Source organism: Natator depressus, chromosome 28 (assembly GCF_965152275.1).
Source record: "Natator depressus isolate rNatDep1 chromosome 28, rNatDep2.hap1, whole genome shotgun sequence".
NCBI classification, from domain to species: Eukaryota; Metazoa; Chordata; order Testudines; family Cheloniidae; genus Natator; species Natator depressus.
This window is the reverse complement of record NC_134261.1, coordinates 296,990-312,957: the sequence shown is the minus strand read 5'-3', so window position 1 is coordinate 312,957 and position 15,968 is coordinate 296,990. Positions and strand designations below refer to the sequence as shown.

Below are 15,968 nucleotides of genomic sequence, written 5' to 3'. Positions count from 1 at the left end.
GCACAGAGCGAGCCAGGTGACCCTGAGCCAGCCGGACAGTGGGAAGGGCCTGCGGGGGGGGGGGGGGTCGCAGGAGCCCGAGACAAGGTCGAACTGGCAGGACCCCCTGGACTGGGCGCAGGGGGGTCCCCCGCTGATGCTGAACTGGCAGGGGGCGGGGGTCGCGGAGAAGGGGCCCAGGCCCTGTGGAGCCGGCGGGATGGGGGGCCAGAGGGGCCCGGCCGGGGGTCCCTAGACCACGCTGAGCTGGCAGGAGGCCGGCACCCCACAGCTGACTTTGTGGCGCTCGAAGAGCTGGCAAAGCTGCCCCACGTAGAGCTCGTGGTAGTGGGCGACCTCGGCGGGGGTGGGGTGGGGGCGGCGCGGCACGGGGATGGGGCTCCCCACTGCGGAGAGAGAGAGAGAGAGAGCGAGCAAGGGGTTAGCGGGGGGGGATAATCCCGCGGGGGGCTGGGATCCCCCCGCCCGGCTCAGGGCCGGGCAGCGCCCCCTCCCTGGTCTCCTCACCCACGACGGTGATGGGCGAGGGGAAGGGCAGCGGCCCCCGCCCCCAGAAGAAGCAGGGCGCGAAGCCCGTCAGGTCCTTGAAGCGGAGCTGCAGGCGCCGGAGCCGGCTGCCCGGCGGGAAGACGAGCTGCCGGAAGACCTCGTTCTCCCCGAAGGAATAGACGGGAACCAGGGCGGCCCTGCCACAAGACCGGGGGGAAGAGGGTCAGAGCGGGGGGAGCAGCACCGGCCTGGCACCCGACACGGGGCCCCCCCCAGCACCGCAGCGCCCGCCCCGGGCCCCAGCTCAGTGCACCCCGCCCAATGCTCCGGCCTGGCCCCTCGTGCCCCCCGCCTCCGCCCCCCGGGACCCACCCGTGCTGCAGCGCCAGGCGGACGAAGCCGGTGCGGCGTCGCAGCGTGACACGGTGCTGCCCGGGGGCGCAGTCCAGCGACTCCACCGCGCCCCCCACCACGATCGCCACCGCGTTGCCGGGCCGGGAGAGCAGGAAGGCCAGGCTGGGGCGGCTCACGGGGCACATCCCTGGGGGGGGGGGGAGAGAGTGAGCTGTGGGGCGGGGGGGGCTGAAGCAGCAACCTCCCCCCATCCTGGCTCAAACACCCCTTTGCCCCAGGGAACAAGCCAGCAGCTCCCCCAGCTCCACCCCAGGGGTAAATTAACCCATCCCAGAGCATGGGGAGCCAAAGGGGGGGGGACAAGTACCACCCCCCGGCACAGCAGGGCCCCCCCACCCCCGGTGAGGTGGGTGTGATGGAACAACCACACCCCCTTATCCCTCCCCCTAGATACTTAAGAACTGCAGAGGGGAAACTGAGGCCCACACAGTCTTCAGAGAAAACATTAAGAACAGTCCCGCTTCGTCACACCAGGTCAATACCCCCCACCGGGTGAGGGGCCTGGGCATGGGTGGGGGGTCCCTGGGAGGAGGGCCACGGGGCACGTGCAGGGGGGTCCCCCCAAATAAACTCTTTATAGCTAGGAGGGGCAAAGCCCAGAAGGCCTGCTGCCCCCCCAGGGATGAGATACCCCCCCCTTCTGCCACACCCACACCCCCTATAGCACATGGCCATGGAGGAGGTGGGCAGGTACAGGCTTCGCCCCCCTCCCCAGAGCCCATCATGTCCCAGGGTGGGGGGATGCCGTGATCACCCCCCTTGTCCCGGCCCCCGCCAGAGCCCCCCATGCCCCGGGGGGCCGGCCCCTCACCTAAGCCCATCATGTACTCGCGGTAGAGGGGCAGGTGGAAGAGCCCAGCCAGCAGCGCCAGGCAGGGCCGCAGGCCGGGGAAGAGCCGGGAGAAGCCGGGGGCCTCAGTGCAGAAGGCGGCCGCGGCCCCGGAGCACATGATGCCGTGGGGGTGGGAGCCCAGCACGTAGCTCCGGTCGGGGGGCAGAGCCGCCGTCTTCACCAGCTGCAGGGGGGCAGAAGTCAGAGAGGGACATGGGGGTCAGGAAGGGGCTGGGGGTCATTGTGGGGCAGAGGTCAGTGGGGGGCAGGCAGAGGTTAGTGGGGAGGGGGCAGAAGTCAGAGAGGGACGGGGGGTCAGGAAGGGGCTGGGGGTCAGTGTGAGGGCAGGAGGTCATAGTGTGGGGCAGAGGGGGGAGCAGGGGAGGTGGGGACGGAGTCAGACAATTTGGACAGACAGACAGACACAAGCCGGTCGGGGCGGAGGAGGGTTGCTGAATATTCGGACTCTGGTACGACACCCGCCCCCCCCCAACACACCCACCCCTCTTGGGTTTGCTTGATTTCTGCCCCCATCCCCCCACCCCACCCCCACCCTGTCCCAGCCCCCCCAACCCTCCTTTCCTACCTCCACTGCCCCCCCACTTCCCCTACCCCACAACCCCAACCCCCCCTTCCTACCTCCACTGCTCCCCCCACTTGCCCCATCCCACCCTCCTGCCCCATTCCTCGCCCCCCTGAGCTGGGCAGATGCCCTCTGACACCCCCCTGCCCCCTCCGTTACCTTGATAGGGTAATAATCAGTCATATGCTGCCAGACTCTCCAGCGTCGCATCCAGTCTGAGCGCCTCCCACCTGTGGGGAAGAGATATGGGGGGCGGGGAATGGGGCCCAGGGCCTGTCCCCTCTGGGAGGCGCCGGCTCCCACCCAGCCCCGGGTCGGGGACTGGCTGGCTCAGGGGGGCGGGGAATGGGGCAGGGGCCTGTCCCCTCTGGGGGGCGCCGGCTCCCACCCGGCCCGGGGCAGGGACTGGCTGGCTCAGGGGGGCGGGGAATGGGGCCCAGGGCCTGTCCCCTCTGGGGGGCGCCGGCTCCCACCCGGCCCGGGTCGGGGACTGGCTGGCTCAGGGGGATGGGGAATGGGGGGCCTGTCCCCTCTAGTGGGCGCCGGCTCCCACCCGGCCCCGGGGCAGGGACTGGCTGGCTCAGGGGGGCAGGGAATGGGGGGCCCGGGGCCTGTCTCCTCTGGGGGGCGCCGGCTCCCACCCAGCCCCTGGGCGGGCACTGGCTGGCTCAGGGGGACGGGGAATGGGGCGGGGGCCTGTCCCCTCTGGGGGGCGCCGGCTCCCACCCGGCCCGGGGCGGGGACTGGCGGGCTCAGGGGGGCGGGGAAGGGGGGGCCTGGGGGGCAGGGACACTCACCTCTCTCTGGGGTGTCGCGGTCGATCACCCACCACACGAAGTAGAGCACAGAGACGGCCCAGAGGCGGGTGAAGAGCAGATAGCAGAGCAGGGAGGTGAAGAAGGCACCTGGGGGGGGAGGACAGAGCTGAGGGCCGGCCCCACGCCGAGGAGCTCAGAGAAGCGACTGCAGAAGCAATGGGTCAATCACACAGCACTCCGGCGCCAGGCCCAGGTGGGGATCGCCCCAGATCTGCAGGAACTCAGGAAATTGCAGGGCTCGTAAGGGTGGCTCGTAGCCAAAGGACCGGCAGGCCGCCGACGCGAGGCCGACGGTTGAGCCCGGCAATTACAGGCCGGCGAGCCCGACTTCAGTCCCGGGCAAAGTGGCTGAAACTCTAGTAAAGAACAGAATTGTCCGACGCGGAGATGAACGTAGTTTGTTGGGGTTTTCGTAATGGGAAATCCTGCCTCACCCATCTACTGGAATTCCTGGAGGGGGTCAACAAGCACGCGGACAAGGGGGATCCAGTGGATATAGCGTACTTAGATTTTCAGAAAGCCTTTGACAAGGTCCTGCACCAAAGGCTCTTACGCAAAGTCAGCTGTTACGGGATAAGAGGGAAGGTCCCCTCCTCGATCAGTAACTGGGTAAAAGACAGGAAACACAGGGGAGGTATAAATGGTCAGTTTTCAGAGTGGAGAGCGGTGAATAGTGGTGTCCCTCAGGGGTCTGTACTGGGCCCAGGCCTATTCAACATATTCATAAATGATCTGGAAAAAGGGGTAAACAGTGAGGTGGCGAAATTTGCAGACGATACAAAACTACTCAGGATAGTTAAGCCCCAGGCAGACTGGGAAGAGTTACAAAGCGATCTCTCAAAACTGGGTGACTGGGCAACAAAATGGCAGATGAAATTCAGTGTTGATAAATGCGAAGTGATGCACGTGGGCAAACATCATCCCAAAACGAGCTGTGGCCACTCCAGAAAGATCCTGCAGGCACTGTGGCCGCTTCTCTGAAATCATCCACTCAGCGTGTCAAAAAAGCGAACAGGAAAAAGTTGGGAATCGTTAGGAAAGGGAGAGAGAATAAGACAGAAAATCTCACGTTGCCTCTCTCTAAATCCGTGGGACGCCCGCACCTTGAATCCTCCCTGCAAATTCGCAAAAAGAATCGAGTGGGGCTGGCAAAGGTCCCGAGAACGGCAGCACAGACGCTCACGGGGACAGAGCGGCTCCCGTCCGAGGAGAGCCTAAAAAGACAGGGGCCGTTCAGCTTGGAAAAGAGACACCTAAGGGGAGGGAAGATACGATCGAGGTCTATAAAACCAGTGTGGGGAAAGCGAACAGGGAAGTGTTACTTACCTTTGGCCACAACACAAGACCCAGGGGGTCGCCTGATGAAATTAACAGGCAGCAGGTTTAATACAAAGAAGAAGTGCTTTGTTAACCTGCGGAACTCCTTGCCAGGGGATGTTGTGAAGGCCTACCTGGCACCATCTGCCTCCCGCATCACAGAGGCCCCAGCAGCCCGCCCCTTCCCCACTGGCCTTCCCTGCACCTGCCAGGAGTGGGGAAGGACCCCCCCATCGCAGGAGTCAGCCCCCACCCCCAGGCCGCTCTCACCAAAGAAGAGGAAGGTCATAACACTCTGGAACACACTCAGCAACTCAAGGTGCTTCTTCAGGGCGCCCGCCATCCTGCTGCAGGGAGCCCGGCTCCACGGAGCCCCCGGCTGGGAGGAGAGAACAGAGCCCGGGCCCGGCCGGCCACCTCCTCACCCAGGGACCCCTCGCCCGGCCCTGAAATGCAGCCACCTGCAGGGTGGGGGAGCTGGTTATGCAGGGACCCCTCCACCGGTGCCAAGATGCAGCCACCTCTGGGGCGGGGTGGCTGGTGACACAGGGACCCCTCATTTGGCGCTGAGATGCGGCCAGCTCTGGAGCGGGGCGGCTGGTTATGCAGGGACCCCTCCACTGGTGCCAAGATGCAGCCACCTCTGGGGTGGGACAGCTGGTTATAAAGGGACCCCTCTCCTGGCACTGAGATGCAGCCACCTCTGAGGGTTGGGGGGGGACACAGGGCTGGTTATACGGTCCTGGCAATGAGACAGGGCACAGGGGCTGTTGGCCCTACAAACAACCCCCACCAATGCATGAGGACACGTGTGCCCCAGGGGGAAGGGGGCAGAAGGCAGACAGATATGGGGGGAGGTGTGGGGGATGGATGGGAGGGCTGACCAAGCTCTGGGGGCGTTTGGGAAATGGATGGGTAGGACGCAGGAGTTCTGGCTCCCACAACACCCAGGGAGGGGGGAGGAACTGATACCCCCCCCCAGATTCACCCAGCCCCTGCCCCCCATCCCCCAGCTTCCACCCTCCCCCCAAGAGCAGGGGGCTCTCACCACAAGCTCCACACCCTGGGGGCCTGCTCCTTGCTCCAGATCCACGTCCCACTCACAACAACGCACTTTGGCCCCAGGAGCGTCGTGAGACGCCGGCGGGGCAGGAGATAAGCGGGGCTGGAGGGGGGGGCAGGGACAGACTCGCAGCCAGGACTCCTGGGTTCTCTCCTGGGCTCTGGGAGGGGAATGGGGGCTGGTGGGTTAGAGCAGGGGGGGCTGGGAGCCAGGATTCCTGGGTTCTCTCCTGGGCTCTGGGAGGGGAGTGGGGGCTGGTGGGTTAGAGCAGGGGGGGCTGGGAGCCAGGACTCCTGGGTTCCTTCCCCAGCTCTGCTAAATTTAGGCACCTCCCTTCCACGCTCCCTGCCTCATTTTCCTCAACGTTTAATAAGCTGCTGCTAAGCCTGGGGAGACCCCTCGGTGCTTGGCCCTGATCCGAGGCCCAGGGCTGAATAGGGGATGCCCCCTGCAGCTGGGGTGGGGCTGTGTATGGGGGTGCAGGGCCCCACCTGATCCACTGCACCCCCACCCCAGGGGGGCCCTGCACCCCCATACACAGCCCCACCCCAGCTGCAGGGGGCACCCAGCCTCCCACAGGAGCCCCATTGCTAGGAGGAGCTGGCACTCACATTGGTGCCCCCCCCAAAGCCCAAGGGAAGCAGCTGCCATCCGGCCCCCCCCTCAGCTGCAGAGGGGGGCTCAGTTAGAAACCTGGGAGGGGCAGCTCCCATCTCCCCCAGTTGCAGGTGGCAGGGCTGGGGAGCTGGGATATTTTGCCCAGCAGCTGGTGTTTCTGGCATCCGCCACTAGGAGGCGCACGTCCCCCTTCGAGCCAGCCAGGACACCTGGGTAGATGGGCCCCTCGGCCATGGGGGTACCTAAAGCCCTGGCAGGGCAGGCCTGCCCCTTGGCTGCGGTATCCCCCCCCACCCCGAACAGGATCGAGCAGACCAGGGAAAGGGCAACGAACAGGGAACAGCTCCCGTCCACGGAGCGACTAGAAAGGCCGGGGCTGCTGGGCTGGGGGGGAAAGACGACGCAGGGGAGGGAGGGAGGGGGGCACGAGCAGACACAGGGCTGTGAAACCTAGCCTGTCATTTCCTCCTTCCCATAACGCCTGATCCGGCCGCACTTATCGGTGGGTTTAAACACAAAGCAGAGGAAGCGGTGGTTGGCCACACCACTAACCCGTGGGACTCCCTGCCAGGGGATGGTGTGACTGGGGTCAACCACCACCGAGACCAGCTCCGCTGAGGGCTGTCAGCCAAGAGGGGTAGAGACACGGCCCCACATCCTGGGTGTCCCTATGCCGGGCCAAGACGCCAAGGGGATCTCCACCATTACCCTGGCCTCTACAATCCCCCTGGAGCTGTGGGACCAGCCGGCATCAGACACACCTTTGGGCTAACCTAGGTTGGCAGCTCGTGTTCGTAAGGAAGAGGACGTAACGCAATGAGAACACAGGGGGTTAGAAGAGAACCCAGGAGTCCTGGCTCCCAGCACACACCGCCCCCCTGCTCTCACCCACCAGCCCCCTCTCCCCTCCCAGAGCCGGGGAGAGAACCCAGGAGTCCTGGCTCCCCAGTTGGTGTCCCCAGCCCCTGTGCCGTGCCGGCCCGGTTTCTCAATGCCCACCCTGTCTGCGGGTGCCCTTTGCCCAGCCCTGGGCTGAGTTTGAAGAAAGATAAATGTTTAACCGGCTCCTGCTCTGGGGCTGGCTGGTTACAGAGGGGCCCTGGGCCCATCCAGCCCCTGCTGCCTTTGAGCACCTCAGGGCAAGGGGCTGGCCCTTCACCCAGGACTCCTGGGTTCTCTCCCCAGCTCCGGGAGGGGAGTGGGGACTGGGGGTCTAGAGCAGGGGGTCTGGGAGCCAGGACTCCTGGGCTCTCCCCCCAGCTGCTGTGTGACCCGAGGGGGGGTGGAGGCAGTGCTCCCCTCCCTACACAAACGCCGGCAGCCCATCACCCTCTGCCCCATTGCCCCTTCCCCCACACAGAGCACACCAGCCGGTTGCACAGGAAGGTTGTTTATTGCATGCCCCGTGGGGCTGGAGTTACAGTCTGGCCCAGGCCCACTTCAAAGAGTAAGGGGGGGGGCGGGAAGGGGGCTGGCACCAGGCCAGGGCGGGGGGCAGATGCTGCCCAGACAGCCCTGGGACCCACGGCCACAGTTGCACAAGCGCTGCCCTATTGCAGCAAGGCGAACCTGGGGGCGGGGGTCTGCAGGAGAAAGGGCAGCCTCTGCCCCCCGCCCCCGACTCAGAGCGAGGCTGGCTGGAAGCACACCCCACAGCCCCTAGCCAGCCCCACACCCCTGCTGGGGGGGCTGGGGACCCTGAGATGGGCAGCCAGAGCCTGGGGCAAGAAGTGGGCGAGGCTGGCCCAGGGAGTTGGGGTTTCTTCAAGTTTCCCTTGTAGGGCCCCTCCCCATTGAAGGGGGAACAAAAACAAGCCCCCAAGGACTCCCCATGGAGGGTCCCCCCCAATAAGAACTGTTCCCCTGCCCCCAAAGCAGCCCCCCTGCCGCGCCCCCCAGGGTCTGACCCCCACCCGCCGTATCAGAGTCCCGGGGCGCTGCGGCAGGCTCTGGGGGGCAGCGCCCCTAGATGAGGTTGAGGTGTTTCTCCGGGGGGACCCCGTACTTGGTCTTGTTCTCCTCGAAGAGCGCGATGAGCCGCTCCAGGTAGGTGGCGTGGAGCCGGTCGATGGCCTCGCGGGACGGGACGGGCGTCTGGGGCACCGGGATGGGCGCCCCCACTGGGGGAGGAGACGGGGTTAGCGGCAGATTGCCGCCCCCCCCCCCCGCCCCCCAGCTTCCACCCCATCTCAGAGACGTGCCGTTAAAGCCTGGCGCCGTATGGGGCAATAGCCCTGATCCCCCAGGGCAGGCATGGGCCGGGGGGGAGACTGGGTCAGAGAATAGCTGCAGACAGACACCCCCCACACACACACACCCCAACCAGCTGGGGGGGGGGGTCTTCCTGCCCCCACCACCACCACCACCATCCCCCCTACCCTTGGCAGACAGCTTCCTGCTACAGCCCTTCACCACAGGATGTGTCGACTTCATCACCCCAACACTGCTGCAGGGAGAGAACCCAGGAGTCCTGGCTCCCAGCCCCCCTGCTCTCACCCACCATCCCCCACTCCGCTCCCAGCACCGGGGAGAGAACCCAGGCGTCCGGGCTCCCAGCCCCCCAGCTCACCCACGGTGTGGATGGGGCTGCGGAAGGGTAGCAGCCCGAAGCTGTACTGAAAGACCCCGCGGGCGTGGAAGAGGGGCAGCGCCAGCCCCACGAGCTTCTGCAGCCGCTCCTGGCCGGCCCGCACCAGCGAGCCCCGGGGGTTCGGCACCTGGTGGAACAGCTCGTTCTCCCCGAAGGAGAAGACGGGCACCAGGGAGGCGCTGCAGGGAGAGGGGTAGGTCAGGGGGAGCTTCCCAGACCCGTGGCCCCCACCCCCCATATCCTGGCCCCCCATGCACCACCTGCTGCTCTCCCCAGGACGCTTCCCCCAGATGCCCCCTCTCCGTAACTGTGCCCCACCCGACGCCCCCTCTCAATGCACCCCACTCTTCCAGCCACTGCCCCCCCGATCTGTGACCCGCCCAACTCCCTCTCTTAATGCACCCCACTCCTCCAGCCACTGCCCCCCGATCTGTGCCAAGCCCGACGCCCCCTCCTCCAGCCACTGCCCCCGATCTGTGCCCCACCCAACACCCCCTCTCAATGCCCCCCCTCCTCCAGCTACTGCCCCCAAGTTCCACCCCCCCAAGATCTGTGCCCCTCCTGACACCGCCCACCTCCACCCTACTCACCCAGCCCCCCACACTCCCCCTCCACATCCAGCCCTCAGGATTCCCGCAGCCCCACCTGCCCCCAAACCCTCCCCTGCTGCACCCCCTCCACTTTGTAACCCCCTCCCCAGTCCATAATCCCCACCATGGATCAATTCCATTTTCCCCCCCAGGCGTCCCCCCCACCTGAGCCATTCCAATTCCCTTCCCCCGGCAGCACCCCCCCAGCCCCTGCCCCCCAGGTTCACTCACCCATGTTGAAGGGCTGCCTTGATGAACCCCTTGCGGCCAAGGATCTGGAGGGTCAGTGCCCCGGGCCGGGCGTCCAGCGACTCAGGGGGGCCCCCCACAGCGATCACGGCCACCTGCCCCCCGCCCTCCTGGCCCAGCAGGTAAGAGACGCTGGCCTTGTCCGAGGAGACCAAACCTGGAGCGAGAGAACACGATAGTCACCATGGGCAGAGAACCCAGGAGTCCTGGCTGCCCCACGCCCCCATCTAGACCCCACTCCCCTCCCAGAGCTGGGACAGAACCCAGGAGTCCTGCGCCCCCCCCCACCCTGCTCTGACCCACCAGCCCCCAGTCCCCTCCCAGAGCCGGGGAGAGAACCCAGGAGTCCTGGCTCCCAGCCCCCCTGCTCTGACCCACCAGCCCCCTCCCAGAGCCGGGGAGAGAACCCAGGCGTCCGGGCCCCGCTCTCACCCCCGCTCATGATGTAGTCGCGGAAGAGGGGCAGGCGGAACCAGAAGGGCAGCATGAGCAGGTGGGGCGTGAGCCCCGGGAACAGCTCCCCGAACCCTGTGGCCTCGGTGCAGAAGTTCCCGAAGGCGCCGGCCACCAGCACCCCGTGGGGGTGGAACCCGAAGAGGTAGTTGCGGGAGGGGTCCAGGGGCGCCGTCTTCACCAGCTGCGGAGAGAGGAGAGGGCTGAGATGGGGGGGCCCTGACACGGGGCAGCAGGGGAGGGGAAGCCGGGGGTGCCAAGACACCATAGGGTGGGGGGACCCCCCCCAGGATGCAGCAGACCAATCTCCCCAAGGGCCACCAGTGGGGCGGGGGGGGAAGTGATCAGGGCCCAGGGGGAAGACCCCCCACCCCCACCCAAGGGCCACCAGGGGGGAGACGCGCTACAGGGCCCAGGGGGAAGCTCCCTCACTCAAGGGCCACCTGGGGGGGATGTGATAGGGGGCCCGGGGGAAGCCCCCACCCACCCACGGGCCACCGGGGGGGATGCGATACGGGCCCAGGGGGGCAGCCCGGGGCTCACCGTGATGGGGAAGTAGTCTCGGAAGTGCCTCCAGACGGCCCAGTTGCGGACCCAGGGCGAGCGGCGCCCCCCGCGGGACGGGGTCTCCCGGTCCAGGTAGAGCCAGGCGGCGTAGAGCAGGGCGGGCAGCCAGAGCTCCCCCAGCAGCGCCAGCAGGAAGAGGGCCAGGCAGCACTGGGCTGGGGGGGCGGGAGAGAGGGGAGTTAGGAACCCGCCCCCCCAAGGCACCCTAACCCCCACCACGGGGCTGCTCCCCCCTTGCACCCCCAACTCAGGACTGCTCCACCCCATACATCCCCCCATGTACCCCCCATTGCCCACCAATGCACCAGCCCTACTCCCTCCACCAGGCACCCCCACCACAGGGCTGCTCCCCCATGCACCCCCTCTCCCAAATGCACCCCCAACTCAGGGCTGCTCCCCCCCATTGCCCCCCAATGCACCAGCCACACTCCCCCACCCCAGGAGACATCCGCTACCCCAGCCCCCCCATGTACCCCACCACTCAGGGCTGCTCCCCCCCATGCAGCCCCCTTGTACCCCCCCCATTACCCTCCCAATGCACCAGCCCCACTCCCCCCACCAGGCACCCCCAACTCAGGGCTGCTCCCCCCCATGCATCCCCCTTGCACCCCCCATTGCACCAGCCCCAGTCCCCCCCACCCCCCAGGGAGACAACTGCTGCCCCACTCCCCCCAAGCACCCCACAACTCAGGGCTGGTGCTTACTTCCCGCCCCACCCCCCAAAAAATTACCCCTCCCGAACCGGACCTGAGTCAGGCCAGGAGATGTGGGGCACATACCAGTCCCGGGGTGGGTGTGGGGCAGGGGACACCGCTCCCCCCACTACCTGAGGGAGCAGCACCAGGGACCCCTCCCCGCCAGCAGGTAGTGGGCGCTTTGCAGCGGGTGGGGGGGTCATATCTCAGCACCCCCCCTGCGCCTGTTAACACCCCCGCCACAGAGCTCCAAGCAGGGAGCCTGCTTGGGAGACACCCCACAGCGGACCGGGGGGGGGGTCCAGGGGAGACACCCCCCTGGTCAGTACGCGGGGGGGGAAGCTCAACTCCCAGAGTTTCGATAACTAGCGCCCCCCCCACCCGGGTCACTAGGCTGCGGGGGACTCCCCCCCACACTCCAGAGGAGAAAGGACCCAAGCGTCCGGGAAGGGCAGGGGGAGCTGATGTTGGGGGGGACCCCATCCCCCTGCAGAGCCTCCCCTAGAAGGACCCCCCTGAGCATCACACCCCCCCCGGGACCCCCCCACGCCCCTCACCCATCGCCAGGAAGGAGAAGACCCATTGCAGGACGGCGGCGGTCTGCAGCCGGCGCCGCAGCGGGAGGCGCAGCGGGGCGAAGCGGATCGGCATGGCCGGGCCGGACCGGACGGGGAGCGGGACCGGACTGGGGGCGGTAGGGGGGAGCTCAGGGGTATTTATCCCATTGCACCGGCCCCTCCCCTCTGCACTGACCCCGCCCCTCCCTGCTCCGGCCCCGCCCCCTACACGGACCCCCTCCCCCGAACCACCCCTCCCCTCTCCTCCTAGGAGCGGCCCCTCCCCTCCCCTCTGCATCGCCCCCTCCCCCCTCAACCACCCCCTCCCTTCTCCTCCCTGCACCGGCCCCGCCCCCTGAACTGACCCCGCCCCTTGTACCGACCCCTCCCCTCTGAACTGACCCCGCCCCTCTGCACTGACCCCGCCCCTCCCTGAGCCGGCCCGGCCCCCTACACGGACCCCCTCCCCCGAACCACCCCTCCCCCCTCCTCCCTGCACTGGGCCTGCCCCCTGAACTGACCCCGCCCCTTGTACCACCCCCTCCCCTCGCCTCTCTGCACCGCCCCCTCCCCTCTGTACCGACCCCGCCCCTCTGCACTGACCCCACCCCTCCCTGAGCCGACCCCGCCCCCTACACGGACCCTCTCCCCTCTCCTCCCAGGAGCAGCCCCTCCCCTCCCCTGTGCACCGCCCCCTCCCCTCTCCTCCCTGCAGCGGCCCCGCCCCCTGAACTGACCCCGCCCCTTGTACCGACCCTGCTCCTCTGCACTGACCCCACCCCTCCCTGAGCCGACCCCGCCCCCTACACGGACCCCCTCCCCTCTCCTCCCAGGAGCAGCCCCTCCCCTCCCCTGTGCACCGCCCCCTCCCCTCTCCTCCCTGCAGCGGCCCCGCCCCCTGAACTGACCCCGCCCCTTGTACCGACCCCGCCCCTCTGCACTGACCCCGCCCCACCCTGAGTGACCAGAATGGTCCCCCCCCCCAGCCCCCGCGAAGGGCCCGAATGAGGCCCGAGGGTGGGTGAGTCCTGGGTCCCGGACCAGCCGTGGAGGGGGCCCGGATCAAACCCGCCACGACCCTGGGCTGGCCGGGATCAGAACTCAAAGCCACCCGGAGAAACCGGAGGACGGGCCCGAAAGTCCACCCAGACCAGAGCCCAGGGCCGCCCGGGGGAAGGGAAACCCAAAGGCCCTGCCACGCCGTGGGGAACAGGTGGGCGCGGGCATCCCAGCCAACATCACTGGGGCCAGGGGGGCTGGGCCCAGCCAGATCTCCCGGCCGCAGACCCTGGCTGCTGGGGCCTCCACTCCCCTGGCCCAAGGGAACTTTCTGTGATCAGGGGAAAGCTCGTCTGGGCCAGAGATGAAAACTTCTCTGGGGGCCGGTCGGCGCCTGCGGGACGAACTCGCCCAGGAGCAAGGACCCTCCTGCCCCCAGCGCAAGGCGCCGTCCTCTGCCCGGCCGTCTCTCCCGCGAACACCCCGCTCCGGGCACATCCATATTCCCAAACCGCCCCCACACACACACTCCACCCACTCTACCCAAGCGGGAACGTTCTTAACGCTGTCTCTGAATACGGCCCGCGTGCCTCAGTTTCCCCACCTTTCACTCCTGTCTCTAGGGGATGGGATCGGAGCAGCGACCCCCAGAGGCAGGAGTGACGGCGATGGGCTAAGGGGGCACAGAGACCGGCCCACACGCTGTAGCCCAGCACCCCATGGCTGGGGCCCATCCCCTGCGAGGAGCCAGCCGGAGGGGCTGGGTACAGGGCACCCAGGGGAGCGGTTTACCCGGGGGAGAGACGAAGCCCGGAGGCGGTGGGGAGGGGTGTACTGTGGGGGGGGGCTGAGGCTGCTGGTTTGGGACTCGGGGGGCAGAGGCCAGGGCTCTGGGTCCCCCCCAGACGGACGTTGCTGCAGGTCCCTGCTCCCGGTGCTAACGCCCTGCCCTATGCCGGGTTCCCGACGGCTCATAACCCGGCTGTGTCACGGCTGCCTGGGGGCGGGGGGGCAGGGCTCTTTGGGGGGGTCAGAGGGGTCCCCAGGGGTCCCACAGGGGAACTCACAGGGGGAGTAGGGGGCTGACTGCTCCCAGGTGGGACACAGGGGCTGGGGGGCAGAGGGGAGGGGAGGGGCAGTGGGATGGGGCAGTAAGTGCAGGGGGAATTCAGACCCCTGGAGCAGGACCAGGCTGCCCCCCTCCAATCAAGAGGGCAGTTTTTCACACCCCTTCCTGTGTGTGTGTGTGTAACGCAGTGGGGGGGGGGCAGGTCTCTGCAGAGCAGGCCCAGTGTGTGGAGGTGTCGGGGGTGGGTGGGGGTGCAGTGTGTAAATTGTGCGACACACACCCCTGCAGTACACACCCACACAATCCGAAGGTCAGACAGGGTTTATTGGGGTGAGGGGCAGGCCAGGCGCTGCCAGACAGACAGACAGACACACACACACCCCACAGCCCTGGGGGAGGGGGACAATCCCCCCCAAGATGGGGGTCCCAGCTTCCAGCCTGGTCTGGGCCCCACAAGCCTTGGGCTGGGGAGCGGGGAGGGAGACTCCCCCAAACCTCCCCTGGGCTCTGCCCCCCCAAATCTCCCAATGCAGGACCCCCCCCCAGCCCCTCGTGGGCTCTGAGTCCCCCACGTCCAACCCAGGCCCTTCCACCCCCCACCCCCAGCCACCCTGGGGTATGACCTGCCCAACTCCATCTCAGGGACCACCCCCCATTCGCCCTCGATCCAGCTCTGCCCCCTCCCTGCCGGGCCTGCCCTTCCCCTCCAGGGCAGCCCCTCCCCTGGGGGTCCGGGCTCCCCCCCAGCCCTAGTGCACCCGGACGGCTGAGTAGAGGGTCTCGCCCGTGGGGGCCCCACGGGGGTCTGGCTGCCGCGGGGCAGCGCCGGTCTCGGTGAAGGCCAGGGCAGCGTAGAGCAAGCCGGGGTCCTGCGGGTCCGGGGGGCGCTGGGGCTCTGGGGAGAGGTCCTGCCCTGGAACGAGAGACGGGGGGTGAGCCGGGGGCTGGGGTCAGCAGGGTATGGCCGGGTCGGGGGGGACAGAGGGGAGCTGGGGGTGAGTGAAGGGCTGGGGGCTCGAGGGAGGGAGGGGATGGACAGGGACAGGGAAGGGCAGGGGGGACGGGGGTGGATGGATAGAAGGGGTGGGGTGGGGTGGGGGAACAGGGACAGGGGACGGATGGAGTGAGACGGGCAGAGGGGATGGGGCACATGGAGGGGGGCAGGCAGAGGGCACAGGGTGGATGGAGGGGGACGGGGAGGGGGCGGATGGATGGGGGGCGGGCAGAGGAGACGGGGCAGATGGAGGGGGATGGGCAGAGGGGAGGGGGTGGGGAGAGGGACGGGCAGAGGGGACGGGGCGGATGGGGGGGCGGGCAGAGGGGATGGGACGGGCAGAGGGGAGGGGGTGGGGAGAGGGGGGAGGGACAGGCAGAGGGGACGGGATGGATGGAGGGGGATGGACAGAGGGGAGGGGGCAGGGAGAGGGGGGAGGGACAGGGAGAGGGGACGGGGCGGATGGGGGGGCAGCCAGAGGGGACAGGGCGGGGAGAGGGGGGAGGGACGGGCAGAGGGGATAGGGTGGATGGAGGGGGATGGGCAGAGGGGAGGGGTGGGGAGAGGGGGGAGGGACAGGCAGAGGGGACGGGGTGGATGGAGGGGGATGGGCAGAGGGGAGGGGGCGGATGGGGGGGCAGCCAGAGGGGACAGGGCGGGGAGAGGGGGGAGGGACGGGCAGAGGGGATGGGGTGGATGGAGGGGGAGGGGCAGAGGGGAGGGGTGGGGAGAGGGGGGAGGGACAGGCAGAGGGGACGGGTGCTCTTCTGGGGCGCCCCAGGGCTCTCACCTCCTGCCCCGATGTCCATGTACTCGCCTTCGCCCTGCGACTGGCCGTGCGCCCTCCTGCAAGACAGACCCGCAGACAGTCACTGGTGGGGGCCCCCAGGCAGGGTGGGCCCCAGCCCCCCTCCCCCACCGGCACCGGCTGGCAGCTGGGGGACGAGTGGGGAGCCGCGATACCAGGGGGATGGGCACAGCTGCTGAGGACTGCGGCAATCCCCATGCTGGGTGGCTGGAGGCTGCTGCCTCACATGGGGCACAGGCAAGGGGGGTTGTAAAGCAGGGGGC

At 68.0% G+C, this 15,968-nt stretch overlaps 3 protein-coding genes across 3 annotated transcripts in view; all 3 read right to left on the bottom strand.

Annotated features, from left to right (window-relative positions):
* Positions 1-119: 119 nt before the first annotated feature.
* Positions 120-5,578, bottom strand: MOGAT3 (monoacylglycerol O-acyltransferase 3). The gene is made up of 8 exons (XM_074941152.1): positions 5,502-5,578; positions 4,724-4,914; positions 3,116-3,223; positions 2,478-2,548; positions 1,715-1,919; positions 862-1,030; positions 508-686; positions 120-386 (listed from the first exon to the last, which is right to left on the bottom strand). Exons 2-8 carry the CDS (start codon positions 4,794-4,796, stop codon positions 232-234), a joined length of 960 nt encoding a protein of 319 aa, XP_074797253.1. The 5' UTR covers positions 4,797-4,914; positions 5,502-5,578; the 3' UTR covers positions 120-231.
* A 2,466-nt stretch (positions 5,579-8,044) lies between these two features.
* On the bottom strand, positions 8,045-11,965 carry LOC141978805 (2-acylglycerol O-acyltransferase 2-B-like). The gene is made up of 6 exons (XM_074941124.1): positions 11,836-11,965; positions 10,560-10,738; positions 9,996-10,200; positions 9,546-9,720; positions 8,704-8,903; positions 8,045-8,254 (listed from the first exon to the last, which is right to left on the bottom strand). Exons 1-6 carry the CDS (start codon positions 11,927-11,929, stop codon positions 8,100-8,102), a joined length of 1,008 nt encoding a protein of 335 aa, XP_074797225.1. The 5' UTR covers positions 11,930-11,965; the 3' UTR covers positions 8,045-8,099.
* A 2,573-nt stretch (positions 11,966-14,538) lies between these two features.
* The window catches only part of LOC141978863 (paired immunoglobulin-like type 2 receptor alpha), a 7,298-nt gene continuing 5,868 nt past the window's right edge, over positions 14,539-15,968 (bottom strand). Inside the window, 2 exon segments of the mRNA XM_074941199.1 lie at positions 14,539-14,816; positions 15,688-15,743. Of these exon segments, the coding sequence (XP_074797300.1) occupies positions 14,653-14,816; positions 15,688-15,743 (220 nt within the window). The 3' untranslated portion in view covers positions 14,539-14,652.